The 20,960-nt window shown below is 42.8% G+C and overlaps 1 protein-coding gene across 1 annotated transcript in view; it reads left to right on the forward strand.

Moving 5' to 3' along the window:
* FREM1 (FRAS1 related extracellular matrix 1) overlaps positions 1 to 20,960 on the forward strand; it is a 289,664-nt gene that overhangs the window by 248,402 nt on the left and 20,302 nt on the right. Inside the window, exons 32-34 of the mRNA XM_075316948.1 lie at positions 11,768 to 11,815; positions 15,184 to 15,357; positions 15,951 to 16,079. Coding sequence (XP_075173063.1) covers positions 11,768 to 11,815; positions 15,184 to 15,357; positions 15,951 to 16,079 — 351 coding nt within the window. The remainder of the gene's footprint in view (positions 1 to 11,767; positions 11,816 to 15,183; positions 15,358 to 15,950; positions 16,080 to 20,960) is intronic.

Consider the following 20,960-nt stretch of genomic DNA (forward strand, 5'->3'; position numbering starts at 1 on the left):
AGGGTGTGTTGTGCTGTCAGGTAAGTGAGTGACAGCTCAGTCCAACCTGCAGCTGGGGTGTGCTGAGTGACAGCTCAGTCATCCAGTCTCATTCTGGGAGGTGCTAGGTTTCTGCAGGTTTTTGCTGTTTCTTGTAATTGCCCAGCTTTTTAGCTAAGCAGTTATTCCCAGCGCACTGCCAGTGATAGTCTTCTGCCCAGTTGTCCTAGACGACAGTCATCTTGGCGATCTCGTACATAAATGTGACTTACAACTATTTAACATATCATTAGTTGTTGCAGACTCCTTGTCATATCACTGCATTGTTACTGTTTTGCTCTTGGTGTTTGAGAAATCCCATCTTTCTTTTTAACAAAAAAAATACAGCAGCTATAGGGAAGGAGAAAGGATGGATGTGGCCTTTGTGTAAACTTTGGTTTACATATTCTTTCATGGAGGTCCGTTCAGGTCCGTTTAGGATTCGATGGATTATACAGGCGAGCTTGAGGTAATTTGGGATTAAGTATAAGATTGATAGCACATTCATAAGGAAGATGGGGAAGTAATAACTCTGCATCTTTTCCAATAAAACATCTCCAAAGTCCTTCAGCTACCACGGCAGATCCTCCGTGGTTTTGAGAATAAGGACACCACTTAACAATATCCATCTGACACCAATTAATGAAAGGATTGTGAATAAGCAGCCATGGAATTCCCAACACCAATACAGGTAAATTTTCCAATACATAACAGGAGATGAACTTATAATGCAGTCTGCACTGTTACTTGTCGACCATAGGTGTACTGGTGAAACTTCTCCATCCCAAATACCACAGCCAATAACTCCTTCTCAATCTGAGCATATCCCTGCTCTGTTGTTGAGAGGGCTCTGCTTGCAAACGTGATTGGCTGTTTGTTCTGCATTAATGTAGCTCCAAGGCCTTTTTCTGAGGCATCACATTGTACCACCACTTCTCGATCTGGGTCAAAATACTTCAGGGATGCTGCATCTGCAATAGCCTTCTTTACTGACCGGAAAGCAGTTTCCTGGTTTTCTGTCCATTTCCAGAGCACATCTTTGTGGGTTAGCTGTCTCAGTGGCTCACACATATCTGACAGATGCTTGCAAAATTTGGAGAGATAATTTACCATGCCCAGAAATCGTTGTACTCCACACACATCAGTTGGGGTTGGCAAATCTTGAATTGCTCTCACCTTTTCTGGATCCACTTTTACACCATTTGAGGTCAGAAGATGTCCAATATATCCAACTTCTGTCATTTTCAGTTTGAATTTGTCCACGTTCAGCTTTATTTGTTTTGCTCTACATCAGTCCAAAAATTGTATCATCTTCTGATCATGATCCTTGATTGCAGATTCCATATCTTCACCTTCTCCCACTGTAAGGATATCATCTGCTATTGTTTTTACTCCAGGAAGTCCTTCCAAAGCATGCATCAATTTTTGCTGGAACATCTTCGGAGCAGGTTTTAGTCCCATGGGCAGTCTCAGCCATTTATAGCGTCCAAATGGTGAAGAAAATGTTGTCAATAAACTTGATTCTTCAGTCAGTTCCACATGCCAGAATCCATTTTTGACATCACATACAGAAAATATTTTAGCCTTTGATAGATCTGGGAGAACATCATCCAATGTTGGCATCGGGTAATGATTTCTTTTCAGCGCCTTGTTGAGTGGCTTCGGATCAATGCATATTCTTAACTTGCCTGATGGTTTCTGCACTATGACCAAACTGCTGATCCAATCTGTGCTCTTCTGGACTGGTGCTATCATGCCTCTTTTCTGTAAATCTTGTAGCTCTACTTTCAGTGGTTGCATTAAAGCTACAGGCACTCTTCTTGTAGGTAATCTGATAGGCTGCATGGTTTTATCAATTTCTAGCCTGTATTTACCTTCAAAACACCCATCACCTTCAAATAAATCAGCATACTCCATTTTTATTTTTTGAAAGTCCAAATTGCGCTCTGCATTTAGTTTGGGATTTGGTATATCCTGGGAAACCTCAACAGACATAATGTTCTGAGACTGTACTTTTATTAAGTCCATTGCCTGCACTGCTTTTACTCCCAGTATTGGTACATGGTTCCCACCATGCAGCACGGTAAATTCAACTCTGTAACTTTTCCTGTTACATCGGTTCCGTATTTTGAGCTTACATGTCCCCATAGGTTTCAGAACACTTTTGTTGTACATCACCAGTACCTTGTCCGTTGGCTCAATGGAAACCTGTTTGTTCAGCAGAGCACTTGGAATTACATTACAGCTTGCTCCACAATCCAGCTGAAATCTAATGGGCTTCTCATCCAACAGGAAGGTTGCATAGAGCTGCTTGGCATCCTTGACTACTGGCTGCCTGATTACATTGACATTCTCTGTTGCAGGTTGCAGCTGTAGCCATGTAATGTCCTCTGCACTGTCAGTGTCTGGTGTCACAGTGTGGACCTGTCCATGCTGTTTGCTTGTTCCCAGCCTGCAGACAGCTGAAAAATGATTTTTCTTGCCACATAACCTGCAGGTTTCGCCATATGCTGCACACTTGGTCTTGTCTCTCTCATGTCTCTTACCACAATATTTGCAGTGGATCGTGCTTATAGGGGAGCTTGGTCTTGTCTTTCCTTTCATAGATACTGCATTTACCTCATCATCATCATTCTCACTGGTGCCTGCCATCATCTTCAGGCTGCGCTTTGTCAGCTCTGCAGCCCTGCAGATTTGCATGGATCTCTCTAAGGTCAGCTCTTCGTCTCTGAGTAACCTTTCTCTGAGGCGAGTGTCCATAATGCCACATACAATTCTGTCTCTTATGAGGCTATGTCTGATTTCCCCAAAGCCACATGTTGCAGCCAATATCCTCAGCTCTGTCACATATCTGTCTACATTTTCACCATCCGCCTGCTGTCTTGTGAAAAACTTGTATCTCTCCACAGTCTCATTTCTCTTGGGATCACCGTGCTTATCAAATGCCTCCACAATCTCTGCTAGGACGAGGTGGTCTGTGTCTGGCAGTAAGGTCTGGGCTAGTTCTCTGCCTTTTTCCCCAATCAAGTAATAAAACAGCTTTACTTTACATTTGTCATCACTGGGGGCCACTGTCAGATCCACATATAGAGTAAACTCCTCTTTCCAGTGTCTCCATGTCTGGGATAGATTACATGATGAGACATCCAGTTTCTGAGGGGGCTTCAGACCAGTCTCCATCTTGTATAATGACAGGAAATCTGTACTCACAGTTGCTATGATGTTCTGTACAGTCCTCGTCACACACAAGCTCTGAGGATTTGCAGGTGTGTCACATGAAGGTTCTGTGCCCAGCTGCCACCATGTTCTGTTTTCTGTGTCTCTCAGTAATCACACTCAGTGGAGATCTTCAGGCTCTTGATTAGGTGGTATTGTCAGCCATTACATCTCTCTCTGCTGCCTGCACTCTGTCTGCAGTACCAGCGAGTACCCACTTGCTTGTGGTGAACACATACAAGTAGTGAGACCCCTAGAGGCCCCTAGAGGCCATACAGCATATACATATTGCTACAGGTCCTTCCCACCTAATTGTCCCTCATCCTAGTCTCTAAACCAGTCCTGAATCAATGAAGTTGGCTGCAGACCCATAATCAATGAAAGACTTATTTTGGAAAAGAAGTTCCACATTTAGCAGTACTTTATCTGAGGAGTTAAAAGGTACTTGGAATTCTGGTTCACCCCCTCGATAATCACCCAGACTTAGGCATTTTTCCGTAGACTTGCTTGGTTGAGGGTGTGCCATGCAATCCTTGAGGAAATGTCCAGCATAACCACAATAGAGGCAGAGTCCAAGATCGCGTCGTCGTCTCTTCTCAATGTCCTTTGAGCTGGTTGTTTCACCTCCATAGTATCTGGGAAAAATGACCAAGACCGACTGTCATTCATCACATCTATCCCAAATTCTACTATCCATATGAAAAGCCTAAGTCATGGCCTCCCCCAAGGAACAAGATGGAGTATGTAGAGCCAGATCATCCTTAAGAGTATCCGAGAGGCCTCTGTAGAACTGGCACCTGAAAGCTGCATCATTTCACAGAACTTCAGAGAAGCATTGCTGCAACTGGAAACTGTAATCCTCATCAGTGCGGCTATCCTGAGTCAGGTTCATGATCTTGGCCTCTACCATCTAGACCCTGTCAGGTTTGTCATACACTGATGAGCAAAAGGTTTTGAATTTTTAACTTTCAGTCTCTATACCTCATCATCAACTACAGGTTTGAGCTTGAGACTACATTTTTTTTATAAACTATTTTCTTGGCTACCTGTACCCAATGTTGGTGCATACTTGTTGACTAACTTGGGTATGTATACAGCTTTTTCTTCAACTCTACCCCACTGGGTGGAGATCTGGGGTCTGTGGGGGCCAATCAAGCATGTTTACTTCATTGTCACTAAACCATTTCTTAGCCAATGTCGACGTATGTTTTGGGTCATTGTAGTGCTGGAACACTATGTCATTCTTTTCATACCCATGGTAACTCGAGAGAACGAAGTAACTATTTTGTTGGATACTCACATATAGCTAAGCATTGAGATTACCATTGATCCTGATCAAATATCCAACACCTTTGGCTGTGAAACAACCTCTTATTATCATGCTTACTCCACTGAACCTTACAGTTCTTTCATTTTCTTGATCCATTAGCCCCCTTTTCCCTTCTTTCTTCCCGGCCTATTTGCACTCATCAAAGCCTAGTCTATTAATGTTCAGCTCATTATTCCAAATCACCTATTTCTAATTTTTTACTGTCCACTTCTTATACTGTACTTTTGTACAAACTCGATCTGACCCGTCTTGTAACGATATTGTAGTCAAGGCTTCTTCACACTTTTTTAGGCCACCATTCCATTGTGTAATGTGCATTACACAGACAACTGTTAGTTCACTATTACAAAGCATACGAGCCACCTCACCTGCCGTGTTTGTCATGCCAGAAGTGCATGACCTCATGATGAGCTGACTTGTTGACTCTGATATTTTGCCTTGACGTCCACTTCTTGGCTTTTGAATGGATGGAGTTCATTCTTTCAACTGTCATGTCACTCACATAATGCAGTTTAAGAATTTTCTTAGCAGAGAGACTGCTATCAAATGAGCTGAATGATGTTGTTCATCTTTTCTTGGGAAATCTAAATTACTGCTCCTTAATTTGAACCAGTGACTTTTTACTTGGGGAACAACCTAACAACATACTGAGCTATTAGGGAAAGTGAGAACAGGTTGTAATTTGTAGTATACAGGAGGAAAAAGATATTTCCACCACTAGGAGCAAAACACTAACAATGCAGTAACATGACAAGAATCAGCATAACTAATCATATGCTAAATAGTTGCAAGTCAAATTAATGTATGTTATTATCTATAAAATGATAGTCTCACATTTGAAGCTATACAGATTGGTGAGATATGGAGCCTGAGAGTTAAATGTTCAAAACATTGTTACCCTTTAGTTTGTCAGTGTAGTTTGCTATTTTTACTCAATGCAAGCACATGGGGGCTGATTGTTAGAGGTAAAATCTCCCCTTTTCAAAGGTAAATCATAAAAAATCTTTTAATTAAAAATATTTCATTGGGTATAACTAATTGTAATTTTCCAGTAGATTTATAAAAATTTCTCAGCAATGCATCAATATTACTTATAAGAGTGGATACTGAAAGCTAATCTTGTGTTCATAGCAGTGTAAAAGTTGGACACAACATGCAATTTCCACAGAGACTGGAACTAGGTATTAAATTATTTTAATAGGGACCCAAGGGAAATGCTTGTCTTACATGCTAATTATATGAGATAATGCCTAAATGTTGCAATATGATTTGGAAAGCCCAGCACCCAAAGAGTAAAATTACTTCCAATTATCCATAGACACATCGGAGATTGCCCTAGGCACTTAATGACAAGGGCCCGTTTACTGTTAAACAGAACGCCCAAATGTTGTAAATCTGCTGGCCATTAATTCTAGTTCTAGTACTGCACAACCTGCAAATGTAAATCTGACTTTCTATTTATACTTTATACTTATTGCAGGTGTAGTAAAATATGGACAATGGTGTATCTAAACTCTATTATCTCTCACAAAAGCTCGGAAAATTTATAGCCCTAACCAGTCTATAAAGTAAGAGTGAGCACTTCAACAATTACGATAAGTTAGTAACATCAGTGGGAGGAGAAACTTGCAATTGCAGCAATGAAATTCTTAACAGAAGCAATGTATCTGTGGATAATGTCTGTACCTGTATGTTAGGTTATAGAGATTATACGTGGGTGGAAAGCTTGTAGTAATGTACCCCATTCTTTTCCCTTTTTATAGTAATGTAGCAATCTTTGTCCCCTTCTTGTAGTAATGTGCTCATCCTTGTCACCATCCTGTAGCAATGTACCCATTCTGATCCCCATCCTGTAGTAATGTCCCAATCCTGTTCCTCTTGTTGTTGTAATGTGCCCATTCTTGACCCCTTCTTGTAGTAATGTTCCCATCCTGGTCCCCATCCTGTTGTAATGTGCCCATCCTGGTTTCCATCCTGTAGTAATGTGCCCATCCTGGTCCGCATCCTGTAGTAATGTGCCCATCCTTGTTCCCTTCTTGTAATAATGTGCCCATTCTTGTCCTCACCCTGACCCTGTAGTAATGTCCCCATCCTGTTCTCCATTCTGTAGTAATGTCTCCATCCTTGCCCTCATCCTGTAGCAATATGCCCATCCTTGTCCAAATCCTGTAGTAATGTGTACATTCTTTTCTCCTTATAGTAATGTGCCCATGCTGTTCCCCTTTTGTAGTAATGTACCCATCCTGCAGTAATGTGCACATAATTGTACCCATCCTGTAGTAATGTGCCCATCCTTGTCCCCATCCTATAGTAATGTGCCCATTCTTCTCCTCATCCTGTAGTAATGTGCCCATCCTTGTCCCCATCCTGTAGTAATGTGCCCACCCTTGTCCCCATCCTATAGTAATGGGACCATTCTTCTCTTCATCCTCTAATAATGTGGCCATCCTTTTCCCCTTGTAGTAATGTGCCCATGCTGGTCCTCTTATTATAGTAATGTACCCGTGCTTGTATTCATATTCATATCCTTGTCCCCATTTGTAGTATTGTGCTCATCCATGTCCCCATCCTGTGGCAATGTGCCTATTCTTGTTCCCTTGTAGTGATGTGCCCTTTTCTTGTAATAATGTGCCCATCCTTGTTCCCTTCCTGTAATACTGTGCCCATTCTGGTCCCTTTCATGTAGTAATGTGTCCATTCTGGTCTGCATCCTGAAGTAATGGGCTCATCCTTGTACCCCTATTGCAGCAATGTGCTCATCCTACAGTAATATGCCCATCTTGGTTCCCATCCTATAGTAATGTGCCCATCCTTGTACCCATCCTGTAGTAATATGTCTATCCTTGTCCAAACTCTGTAGTAAAGTGCATATTCTTTTCCCCATTATGTAGTAATGTGCCCATTCTTGTCCTCATCCTGTAGTAATGTTCCCTTTCCTAGTCCACTTCTTGTAGTAATGCCCCATACTATAGTTATGTCCTCTATTGTGCCTTGATAATCGCACAGGGGGCCAGTGTCATCATCTCTTTACTTCAGTTGAATATGTTGCCAGAGCCACATAAAGACATGCTCTTTACACACCTATACCAATGACAGCCGCCGACTAGTCAAAGGCAACAGCTGGCGTCAGGTTATGACTGCATGATGCAATGCACTATAAGTAGTGATTCACAGATACCGAAGATTGGCGGGTCCAACCGGGTTTAAAAAAAACTCGGTTTGGGCCCACAATTGATCCTTGATATGTGGCTGGAAACCGGTCCCTATATGAGTTTATGGGAACCTGAATCAGGCGCTTAAAAATGGTGGTAGAAGGGATAGGGGGATTGGAGGAAGTGCTTTAATCTTAACAGGCTCTGCACTGCTGTAGCCACTCATTATCCTTCATGCTATTGCACAGCTTCCCCTGTCAACCAGCAGTCTCTGCGTCTCTGATTGGTTGCAGTCAGAAGTGCCCCCACCCTATGTGACAGCGTGTCTGACTGCTTTAAGACACGTTTATTTTTTTCACTTCAGATTAGTAATGAAAGGGTCTCACAGACGCCTCCCATTACTAACCTAGGGCTTACTAGCAGCTGTGAGCTGCTATTAACCCCTTATTACCCCAATTGCAACCACACCAGGGCAATCAGGATGAGCTGAATAAAGTTCCGGGATTGTTACAGCTAATGGATGTGACAATACTGGGCAGCTGCAGGCTGCTATTTTTAGGCATGGGTCCCCTCATCTTGAGAATACTAGCCCTCAGCTGTGGGCTTTAGCATGGCTCAGCATTAAAATTTGGGAGGACATTGTTTTTTAAAATTATTTATTTAAACAATTTTTTTTAAAAACCCACATGCGGTCCCTCTTATTTTGATACACAGTCACAATAAATGCACGGCTGGGGGCTGTAGCCTGTAGCTGTATGTTTTATCTGTGCTGGATATCATAATATGGGGGGACCCTACTTTAGTTTATTTATTTATTTTTACACCAATATAGACACACACACAGCACCTCTGGTTGAAAGCAGTCAGACACACTGCCACTCAGGGTGGGGATGCTGTCTGACTGCAACCAATCAGAGATTCTGGGACTGTAGGTGGGCGGGGGAAGCAGTGAATATGTATGTAGGATAATGAGTGGCCCTGGAAGTAGTGTTACAAGCACACAGGAGACTTAAGAGAGGTAAGTATAGCGCACCTGCATTCCCCCTCTTTTTCCTTATTTTTCACTTTTTATGTTTATTATCCGAGTTGCCAGATCCGGATAGTTACCTGGAGTTCCCCGAGAACTCCAGGCCCGGGATCGGTGCTCAGATTCTTTTGAAACCATGCAGATCTGGACTTTTACAGTCCAGGTCCTTCCACCACTAACTATAAGGTTTCAGAGATATTCACACAGCAAGGCACCCTGGAAAAAACTCAGTTTTTTGCTAGATTGAGCTAATAGGCTACACCGCTTGTATGCTTCTGCTTTATACTGCTACGCAAAGCTGCGTGATTCAGAACTGTATTCCGTTTAAACTGATTTAGTAGTACATTCACTTATCACTGTCCCTCACTCCTACAGCATCCTATCACTACAATGTATGTGTTTTTTCGTAACTGTATCTATCACTGTCTCTCACTCCAACAGCGTACTCTTCTAGATGACGCTGCGGCTCGTGATCCAGCCTTTATACGGGCCGGGTCACAAGGTGCACTGGCTAATGACATCCATGTCAATTCTGCGATGGATTCATCAGTGCCCACAGCCTAAAAACTTTCTGATTGGCTTCTCTGCAACCTTTCAACAAGCTTTATTCGGTTGACAAACCCGAACAGGAACTAGACATACAGTGAAAAATGTTCAGCATCGGACACAAGGTGTCCAAAACGGACCCTGAACTTTACAGTTCGGGTTCACTCATCCCTATTCCCTGCCTGTTTTTTAAAATATTTTACCTCAAATAAAGAATAATTTGCAATCCCCTGCTGTAATGTTTATGTCGCGGGCGGGGAGGGGACGCTGCGCTCACCACGCTCGGGTCCGGCGCTGCTGCTGCTTTGCTTGCTGCTCGGTGGCTTGAGCGGTGGGCCGGATCCGGGGACTCGAGCGGCGCTCCTCGCCCGTGAGTGAAAAGGGGAATGGTTTTGGGGATTTATTGTCCATGACACCACCCACAGTTGTGGTGAGCTTGTGAGGGTGCTCTGGACGGGGATCCCGGGAGCGATGACAGGGAGCAGCTTGGATGTTGTTTTTCCCCTCCTTGGGTAGGGGGGGTTGGTTGTCCCGGGGCCCGGTGAGGGAGGAATGGCAGGCAGGTTACGGGGCCTGGTGAGGTGCAGGGTCGCGGGGGCAGCGCGGTGCCGCACGGCACAGTGGTACTCACTCAGCTAATGATGAATGGTGCTGGCTTCTCTTCGCTCCCCGATCCGGTACCGGCGGGCCACCGCCCGTCCCCGGTCCTTACGGTTCACGTCAATCAGCCTCTCCTGCAGACGGTCACCACCGTCTGCCAACCTTGCTGTATGTGCCCGGGCCACGCACCCGGACACGGTCAGTCTCCTCTACTACCATTTCACTTCTCCACTTCACTCCTCTCCAAACTCAAAACTGATCTGCCTTCCTTTTCCCGCCTCCAGGACTGTGAACTCCTCGGTGGGTGGGGCCAACCACCTGGCTCCACCCCCTGATGTGGACATCAGCCCCTGGAGGGAGGCAACAAGGATTTTTGTTTGGCCTCGATGTGCCTAGCCGGGGTGTGGGGTGTGTTGTTGCAGTACCTGTGACGTCCTGGCTTGTCCAGGGCGCCACATTTATACACTCTTTTTTGCTTCCTTCCCGACCCAGGAGCTGTGGTATGTTCAGACCAAGTTCCTGAACAGTCAGACACGGCCACTACACAGCACACAGCAGGGACATATATACATCGGTAATATAATTTGTGAAATAAACTCACATGTTACAAGTTTAAGAAAATAATTTCAAAAAAGATGCATTGGCAAACACATTACTGTATTTTATTGGGTAAATTAAGGACTGAGTTCCATCTTTTAACTCTATTAATGTTGCATTACTATTTCGCTTTCACTGGCAATCAACACCATTGTCACTGTAAGGGTCAGCACACACAGCAAGTAATATGGAGCAAGTGGAATGCGATAAAAAATCCCATTCCACTCGAACCAATATTACTCTATGGGGCAGCTCCCATGAGCGATTGTTTTCTCAGCTATTATTGGACCGAGAAAGCAGTCGCAGCATGCTGTGGGTTGAATGCGATCTTGTTCCACTCGCACCCATAAAAGTCTATGGGGCGAAAGAAACATCGCATTGTTCTCTTACACCGGGGTAACGTGACAGCAGTGCGATTCTCACATCAGCCGGCAACAGTGGAGATAGGGAGATAAATGCGACCACAGTTGCATGACACTCGCATGACACTCGGCTCTCTCTGTGCTGCCAGCGTATGCTGAGTGTCATGCGAGCACTCTCAGTAATCCCCGTGTGGCCTCAGCCTTAGGCTATGTTCATATTGTGTTTTTCCAACATATCAGTTGCTCCATCAGGGTTGAAAAGAAGATTCAGGTGAAACCCCTGATGGAACCATTGAATTTAATGAGGCAGATGGTCACTTTGTGCTCTGTCTGGCCCTTATTTCACAGTGTCTGTCTTCTTGAGGTGGACACAAAAATGTGGTTGGCTGCGCTTATGTGCCCAACTCAAGAACCCTATACGGCCAAGAGAGAGTGCAGACAGACCACAAAGTGACTCGATCTATCTCATTAAAGTTAATGATATCATTAGGAATTGCAGCTGAATACTGGTTTTCAGGGTTTCAGATGGAAGCCCCTGTAGTGATATTGGCGTTTGGCAAAAACACAGTATGAACACAGCATAAGGCAACCTCTATCCATATGCCCAGTTAGAGCAGATGGACATCATAAAGGAGGGTTCCTTGCGCTAGATTCCCTCCTTTAGCCACTGTATAATGGTTTGTTCTAATGAATGGCGACCATGTAAAGCTACATTTCACATCCCAGCAGTAACACCAAGAAAAATTCCTAGCTGGTTGTGGCTTTCCCCACAGTTTAAAGTCATTAAACCAAATTTACACAGGAACAGTGCTCAACCAGTCTGGCTATAAAGTGTCCAAAGAAGCAAAATAATTGATCGTGCGCATTACATTATGTTATAATAGAACTTAGCTAACATAGCTTCACTTTATAATTTTAGGTAAAGCCATCATCTGTATATCATAATGGAACTGACACAATTTATACAGTAAGTGGTAATCTTTTTCTCAGATATTTACAGTAGAATGAGCATTATGTAAAATGGTACTGTATAGTAAAGAGTACCTACATACTGTATGCTAAAAGGCCACTGTCATTGAGAAATGTCATGAAATTGGCTGAACCTGCTATGCCCTGGTTCTCAAAACTACAGTGGGTACGGAAAGTATTCAGACCCCTGTAAATTTTTCACTCTTTGTTTCACTGCAACCATTTGGTAAATTCAAAAAAGTTTTTTTTCTCATTAATGTACACTCTGCACCCAATCTTGACAGAAAAAAAAACAGAAAGGTAAAAAATTTTGCAAATTTATTAAACAAGAAAAACTAAAATATCACATGGCCATAAGTATTCAAACCCTTTGCTCAGACACTCATATTTAAGTCACATGCTGTCAATTTCCTTGTGATCCTCCTTGAGATGGTTTTACTCCTTCATTGGAGTCCAGCTGTGTGTAATTAAACTGATAGAAATTGATTTGGAAAGGCACACACTTGTCTATATAAGACCTCACTGCTCACAGTTCATGTCAGACCAAATGAGAATCATGAAGGCAAAGGAACTGCCCAAGGAGCTCAGAGACAGAATTGAGGCAAGGTGCAGATCTAGCCAAGATTACAAAAGAATATCTGCAGTACTCAAGGTTCTTAAGAGCACAGTGGCCTCCATAATCCTTAAATGGAAGAAGTTTGGGACCACCAGATCTCTTCCTAGACCTGGCCGTCCAGCCAAACTGAAAAATCGTTGGAGAAGAACCTTGGTGAGAGAGGAACCCCAAGATCACTGTGGTTGAGCTCCAGAGATGCAAGAGGGAGATGAGAGAAAGTTCCACAAAGTCAACTATCACTGCAGCCCTCCACCAGTCGGGCCTTCATGGCAGAGTGGCCAAACGGAAGCCTCTCCTCAATGCAAGACATATGAAAGCCCGCACAGAGTTTACAAAAAACACATGAAGGACTCCCAGACTAAGAGAAATAAGATTCTCTGGTCTGATGAGCTGAAGATAGAACTTTGTGGTGATAATTCTAAGCAATATGTGTGGAGAAAACCAGGCACTGCTCATCACCTGTCCAATACAATCCCAACAGTAAAACATGGTGGTGGCCGCATGCATGGACAGGACGACTGGTTGCAATTGAAGGAAAGATGAATGCAGCTAAGTACAGAGATATCCAGGAAGAAAACCTCTTCCAGAGTGCTCTGGACCTCAGACTTGGCCAAAGGTTCACCTTCCAATCAGAGAATGACCCTAAGAGGATAACTTAGGAGTGGCTTCAAAGGAGTGGCTTCAAAACAACTCTGTGACCATTCTTCCCTGGCCCAGCCAGAGCCCTGACCTAAACCCAATTGAGCATCTCTGGAGAGACCTGAAAATGGATGTCTACCAATGTTCACCATCCAACCTGACGGAACTGGAGAGGGTCTGCAAAGAAGAATGGCAGAGGATCCCCAAATCCATGTGTGAAAAACTAGTTGCATCATTCCCAAGAAGACTCATAGCTGTACTAGCTCAAAAGGGTGTGTCTACTCAATACTGAGCAAAGGGTCTGAATACTTATGACCATGTGATATTTCAGTTTTTCTTGTTTAATCAATTTGCAAAAATTTCTACATTTCTGTTTTTTTCTGACAAGATGGTGTGCAGAGTATACATTAATGAGAAAAAAAATGAACTTTTTTGAATTTAACAAATGGCTGCAATGAAACAAAAAGTGAAAAATTTAAAGGGGTCTGTATACTTTCCGTACCCACTGTGTATTGCAAATTTTACTGATTAGTCACAACCTTCCTAAGTCTATGTTCACACATTGCATTTTTTATCAGCAATTAAAGGCTGCTTTTAAGGGAACGTACCCACGATTAGGATTAGCAGCATTTTGTAAACTGACATGTGGTGCGGCTTTCCGAGGTGCAGCATATCAATTTATGCTTGCGGAGAAACTAGTGTTTTCAGCACAAGAACACATCAAAAATATGCTTTGCCCAGATCCCTGATCATGGACACAAACCTTTGAGTTCTCCTTTGGAAAACACTCGTGTCTCAGCAGCAGAAGACACGGTGCGTCCAGAACACAGCGTGTGCAGATCTTGGGCACATACCCTTGCAGTACCAGCAAAGGTTATCACATTTCACAAATCTCATGCACACGATTGCCGTTTTTTCCTGATTGAAATGGAAAATTGCTGTGGCTTTGAAAGAAGCAGCATCTCAATTCTTTCAGCATTGTTGTAGCATTGTTTCCACATTAAAAGCATTGCTTTTGTGGTAAATGAAACTAGCTTTATCAAACAAATGACACACAAAAAACGCAGCAAAAATGCAACAAAAAAGAGGCAAAAAAGCAGTAAAAACCTGCTCTTTGGAAGCAACTTTTTTACTGCAAGAAATCAGGGTTTCCTGCAGAAAAAAAGGCAGCAAAATTGCAACGTGTGAACATAGCCTTGCATTGCATATGTTCCCATTGTGCTTCTATGACCTATCAAAGCATGGACTGCCCAAGACCTCTGAATATGTTCTGGTGTATCTGATACCTAGACATCAGCACCAAATCCTTCATGCTCTGTAAGTTGTGGTGTGCCATAATAGCTTCTGGCATATCCCTCCCATTCAGCTCCAACTGTCATTAAAGGAACCAACCATCAGGATTTTTATATATAAAGTAAAGCCAGTGCTATACTGACACTTAATAAACATACCTTTCACTCTGAGATTGGATGTTTTATTTCAGAAATATGTGCAAGTAAAGTTCCAGCAATGCACTGCTATTTGATTGACAGGTGCAACAGGAAGGGAATATGTGGTTCAGGACTTGCTCTATTGCCACCCCTGTCTGTTTGCCTGCGCTGGAATTAACGTCTAAGATGGCGACAGGATAAGGACGGCCAGGTAGGCAGACAGCAGCGGGAATAGATAGCTAGACCTGATCTACATATTTCCTTCCTGTTGCACCTGTCAATCTCATAGCAGTGCATTGCTGGAACTTTACTTGCACATATTTCTGAAATAAAACCTCTAATCTCAGAACAAAAAATATGGTTACATTCAATATCCTAGTGCCAGTATAGCACTGGCTTTACTTTATATATGAAAATCCTGATGGTTGCTTCCCTTTAAAAGCCTTCATACACCTGTATAGAAAGAAAAAAGTTACGCTTCTTGAAAACGGGAGGGAAAAACGAAACCACATAAATGCACATTGTCCATATCAGGAAGGCCATTGCTAGAGAAGGAATTAAAACCAATCTGACCATCATTATGGCAACGTCAATATATGTCATCTTTTATAATTGACAAGCAGAACTTCAGGGAAAACTAAAATGGGAAACATCTTGTGTTTTTTTTGTTTTTAAATGCAGTATCATGGCATTGTGTCACTCAGACTGGAAGAAGAAAAGATCAACTCTAGTAAGGTGGCCAGGTTATCAGTGAGAAATCATGGCCAGAAAAGGATAGGAGTAGCATCTCAAAGGATAGATGATGTACAGGCTGACAGAGCCCTGGTCACCACTGATTTTCCTGCTGCAAACCAAGTATGTATCTAGTGAAAATTCAGATTGAAATAATATCAAAATATAAAACAAAACATGTTATTAGTTGTCAAAAACATTCTGTGCCTGTTCTCATGTGCCGGAATTACTTTTGTAATGTAAAGTTTGACACACAAGCAGCAGCAGAGGTACCTTTTTATTTTAAAATCTGCTTTTGAAGTCCACAGGAAGAGGATTTCAAGATCTGCATGGTGTAGAGAGAATCTGCTGCTGCAACCTGCGGAATTGTGGCTAATATCTGCTAGTATCTGCATTAAATCCGCACCATGTGAACATACCATATAACATTACAGTATAAAAACATGCCATCAATAAAAGATGAGAGAATTGGCATGAGAACATTAAATATTTGCAAAATAATGTGCATATGCTTGCAAAAAAATAAGAACATATTATTGCTATACCACTTTTTAAAGTCATCAAAAGTTTATAGAATAATTAGAAAATCAAGAATGTTTTCTCTGGGGAGGGTAATTTGATATACAGTAATATTTTATTCATATGCAGGACAGTGTAATTAGTGTGAAATAGAGGATTAGTAAGTCATTTTTCTTTCTGCTATTTTCTGTTTTTAGAAGAAAACAATGCAGTTCCCTAAGGAATGTACTCCAGGTTTGAAAGGACTCCTGCATTTTGATCAAAAGAGCCAAAAGCTTTTCCAATGTGATGGTTCATCATGGAATCCCTGGGTAGCTACGGCCAAGGTACTAGCCTCTTCCTTTATTGCTTCTCTTTGGCATGTATAGATTGCCTGCTAGATATAATTACTATGTACCTGTACATCACTGATTGGTAGATACTTATCTAATAATCATTTTGTATACAGGTCTGTAAATATAACAACGTGGCATCTATTATGCCTTCAGGAGAAAAGAGTTTCTATGCTCTGTAAGGTGTCACAATGTGATTGTTAGGATAGCAGGGGCCTGCTCTCCTATGCTGTCCCTCATGCTAGGGGACCTTAGGCTATCCCTAACCTCAGGGTTACTCCTGATGGTGGAGATGTCTGAGTCCCCTTCCTGGAAATGCTCCTGACCAGTACTTCTCTGATACCCGCTCCCACCAGGGAAGGACTGGGCAGGAGTGTGATGAAAAACAGATAAAGACAGATAAGAGAAAACCAAAACTCTGACACACTGAATACACACAGGAACTAACAATGAGAGATTCAAATGTAAAGCAAGAGCAGGAAGGTAGCAACAAAAGAAAACCAAGGTTAACTCCACAACTGCACTCAGCAACAAGTATAACAACCACCAGATCACAACACCTCACCAGACCATCTAAGATAAACTATATATGGCATAGGTGGCTGGATCTAGCCAGCATACCATGGGTATGGAAAGTATTCAGACCCCTTTACATTTTTCACTCTTTGTTTCATTGCAGCCATTTGGTAAATTCAAAAAAGTTCATTTTTGTACATTAATATACACTCTGCACCTCATCTTGACAGGAAAAAACAAATGTAGAAATTTTTGCAAATTTAGTAAACAATAAAAACTGAAATATCACATGGTCATAAGTATTCAGACCCTTTGCTCAGTATTGAGTAGAAGCACCCTTTTGAGCTAGTACAGCCATGAGTCTTCTTGCGAATGATGCAATAAGTTTTCACATCTGGATTTGGGGATCCTCACCCAATCTTCCTTGCAGATCCTTTCCAGTTCTGTCAGGTTAGATGTTAAACGTTGGTGGACAGCCATTTTCAGGTCTCTCTAGAGATGCTCAATAGGGTTTAGGTCAGGGTTCTGGCTGGATCAGTCAACAATGGTCACAGAGTTGTTCTGAAGCCACTCCTTTGTTATTTTAGCTGTGTGCTTAGGGTCATCGTCTTGTTAGAAGGTGAACCTTCATCCAAGTCTGAGTTCCAGAGGACTCTGGAAGAGGTTTTCTTCCAGGATATCTCTGTACTTGGCTGCATTAATCTTTCCTTCAAATGGAACCAGTCGTCTTGTCCCTGCAGCTGAAAAACATAGCATGATGCTGGCACCATCATGTTTCACTGTTGGAACTGTATTGAGGAGGTGATGAGCAGTGCCTAGTTTTCTCCACATATACCGCTTAGAATTATTACCAACAAATTCTATCTTCGCTTCGTCTCATCAGACCGGAGAATCTTATTTCTCATAGTCTGGGAGTCCTTCATTTGTTTTTTTGCAAACTCTATGCGGGCTTTCATATGTCTTGCACTGAGGAGAGACTTCCTTTTGGCCAATCTGCCATAAAGGCCTGACTGGTGGAGGGCTGCAGTGATAGTTGACTTTGTGGAACTTTCTCCCATTTCCCTACTGCATCTCTAGAGCTCAGCTAAGGTGATCTTCTTTACCTCTCTCACCAAGGCTCTTTTCCCACAATTGCTCAGTTTGGCTGGATGCCCAGGTCAAGGAAGAGTTCTGGTTGTCCCAAACGTCTTCCATTTAAGGATTATGGAGGCCACTGTGCTCTTAGGAACCTTGAGTAGTGCAGAAATTCTTTTGTAACCTTGGCCTGATCTGGGCCTTGCCACTGTCTCTGAGCTCCTTGGGCACTTTCTTTGACCTCATGATTTTCATTTGGTCTGACATGCACTGTGAGCAGTAAAGCCTTATATAGACAGGTTTGTGCCTTTCCAAATCAAGGTCTATCAGTTTAATGAAACACAGCTGGACTCCAATGAAGGAGTAGAACCATCTCAAGGAAGATCACAAGGAACTGGACAGCATGTGACTTAAATATGAGTGTCTGTGCAAAGAGTCTGAATACTTATGACCATGTGATATTTCAGTTTTACTTGTTTAATCAATTTGCAAAAATGTCTACATTTCTGTTTTTTTCTGTCAGGATGGGGTGCAAAGTGTACATTAATGAGAAAAAAAAATGAACATTTTTGAATTTACCAAATGGCTGCAATGAAACAAAGAGTGAAAAATTTAAAGAAGTCTGAATACTTTCCATACCCACTGTATATAGGAGGGCAGCAGATATGATTTTTTTGATCACATGTTATGGGGAAACCAGATTAAAAAGCAGGCTAGCAGAGATTAAAGGCCCTGTCACACACAACGAGATCGCTAACGAGATTGTTGCTGAGTCACAGTTTCTGTGATGCAGCAACAATCTCGCCAGCGATCTCGTTATGTGTGACACCTAGCAGCGATCAGGCCCCTGCTGTGAGATCACTAGTCATAGCAGAGTGGTTTGGACCATTTTCTTCAAAGGTGATGTCCTGCTGGGCAGGACGCATCGCTGTGTTTGACGCTGTGTGACAGGGTCCCAATGACCACCGAGATCGTTATACAGGTCGCTACTGCGACCTGTATAATACTGCATCATTGGTAAGGCCTGACTGTGGGACATCTCACCAGCGACCTCCCAGCGACTTACCAGCGATCCTTATCAGGTCGTATCGTTGTCATGATCGCTGGTAAGTCGTTGTGTGTGACTGGACCTTAACTCTTACTAGCCGGCCTATGAATTACCACTCTGCAGGTCAACACCCGAGTATTCCTGCATTGATCACAGACACCAGAGAAGTTATCTAGCAGAGTGTCAGAATCTGTAGTCTGAACAGAACCCGACACTGCCAAGACAGTCGGTGAAGTTTGTGAAACTCTCCGTGTGACATAAGGGCTTTATCAGATGTCTGTGCAACACTGTCCTTGCACAGACCAAAATGCACGGACTGGCCGTGGCACTCCTGAACAGAGTGTGATAGCTTCATATATTTCTATGAGGCAGTTACGCCCGTGTCAAATAATCCCCGGCCAGTCTGTTGCATTGACTGGACGCGGGTCTCTTGTGCTGAGCGTGACAGCCTCATAGAAATGTATGAAGCTATCCCGCTCTGTTCGGGAGAGCCATGGCCAGTCCGTGCATTCTGCTGAGTAGTGTGTGCATGGACAGAGTTGCATGGACATCTGAAAGAGCCCTAAAATGGGACATTTTTATAAGATTACAACATTGGCTTCTAGTTGTACCTTTTACCCTACACCGAAGAAACAGTCTATAAGTAGCTGCTTTTTTTGGAGATATTCCATTAATATATATGGGTTTGTTAGGTGCGGAATACAATAAGGGTCATGTATAGAGATGAGTAATGCCCCAATGTGGGAGGGGTTGTAGTGCAATCACTATTCTTCAATGCTGTTCTTTTCTGTTATTGTCCACCCTGTTATTGAATACTATGTTTCACCTGGTATTGTTCTCTGACACTTTTTAAAAGAGAAAAAGTAATTGTGTTATCAGATATCAAAGCAAAAATGTTGTCTTCTTTTTCACCCAATAATGCTTGCTGAACTTTAAAAGAGTTCTCTGCAAATACAGAGAGAACCCCAATGATCAGCTGTTATTATCATAAGGGAAATATAGAATTACAAACCAGCCATTGACATGAAAGGTTAGAAATCTCTTGCAGTGCTCTTTATGCAGGAGTCTTGGACCCCCTTTGACATTAACCCCTTAACAACTGCCCAATGTCTATTGACAAGGAAGGGGACACACAGAGCAATAAGGTATTATCCAGTGGATATCAGTAGGTGAAAAATAGTGACTTGCTGACGATCTAAGGTAGGACAACTGCTACAGTACTCTGGCTGGGAGAACTTACCATGAAGACAACATAGTGGAGGGAAAGGAGTAATAGTTTGCAATGCTGGTGATCAGTGGCATAACTAGAGTTTGATGGGCCCTGGTGCAGTTTAGACCTGCCCCACCCTCCCTCCACGTACACCAACACTTGGGGTATGGAATAATGACACTGACACTTGGGGTATGGGATAATGACGCTGACACTTGGCTCTTACCCACAGCACCCAGGTTTCCCATGATCTGAAATCCCTCTATCAGCACCCTGCTTTCACATGTTCTGATATCCATCTTGTCCTTTGCACCCAGCTTCCCCATGCTCTGCTATACATCGTTCCCTCAGCACCCAGCTTTCCCATATTAAGAGCATGGGAAAGCTGGGTGCTGAGAGATGTATAGCAGAGCAAGAGAAAGCTGGGGGCTGAGAGAAAGAGACTTTTTCCGTCAGCACAAATCGTTCCCATCCCATGCTTGTATCTTTGTCCCCCCTTGTATATAGTTCTCCAAATACTATAATGGCCCCCACATAGCCTTCCATATAGTATAAAGGGTCCCACATAACCCTTCATATATTAGAATGCACTTCCATAGTCCTCCATGTATTATAATGCATTCCCCATAGTTCTCCATGTATTATAATTCACCCTATAGTTCTCCATATATTATACTGCACCACATAGTCCTCCATATATTATAATGCACCCCCATAGTCCATGTATAATGTAGCCTCCATAGTCCTCCATACATTATAATGTAGCCCCCATAGTCCTACATGTATTATAATGCAGCACCATAAACCTTCACTTTGCATTATGCAGCCCCATACTTCTCCATGTATAATGCACCCCTATAGTCCATGAAGGTGTCCTTCATTTTGTATAATGTATTCCTATAGACCTCCATGTATAATGCTGTTACGTACTGGAGGTGGATTCACGGGACCGTGCACCGGACTCCCCTAGCGAGGCAACCAGGAGCTAACCCCTATACAGGGACTGTCCAGTCACCCCACCAGAGGG

The sequence above is a fragment of the Anomaloglossus baeobatrachus genome, chromosome 1 (assembly GCF_048569485.1).
Source record: "Anomaloglossus baeobatrachus isolate aAnoBae1 chromosome 1, aAnoBae1.hap1, whole genome shotgun sequence".
Lineage (NCBI taxonomy): Eukaryota > Metazoa > Chordata > Amphibia > Anura > Aromobatidae > Anomaloglossus > Anomaloglossus baeobatrachus.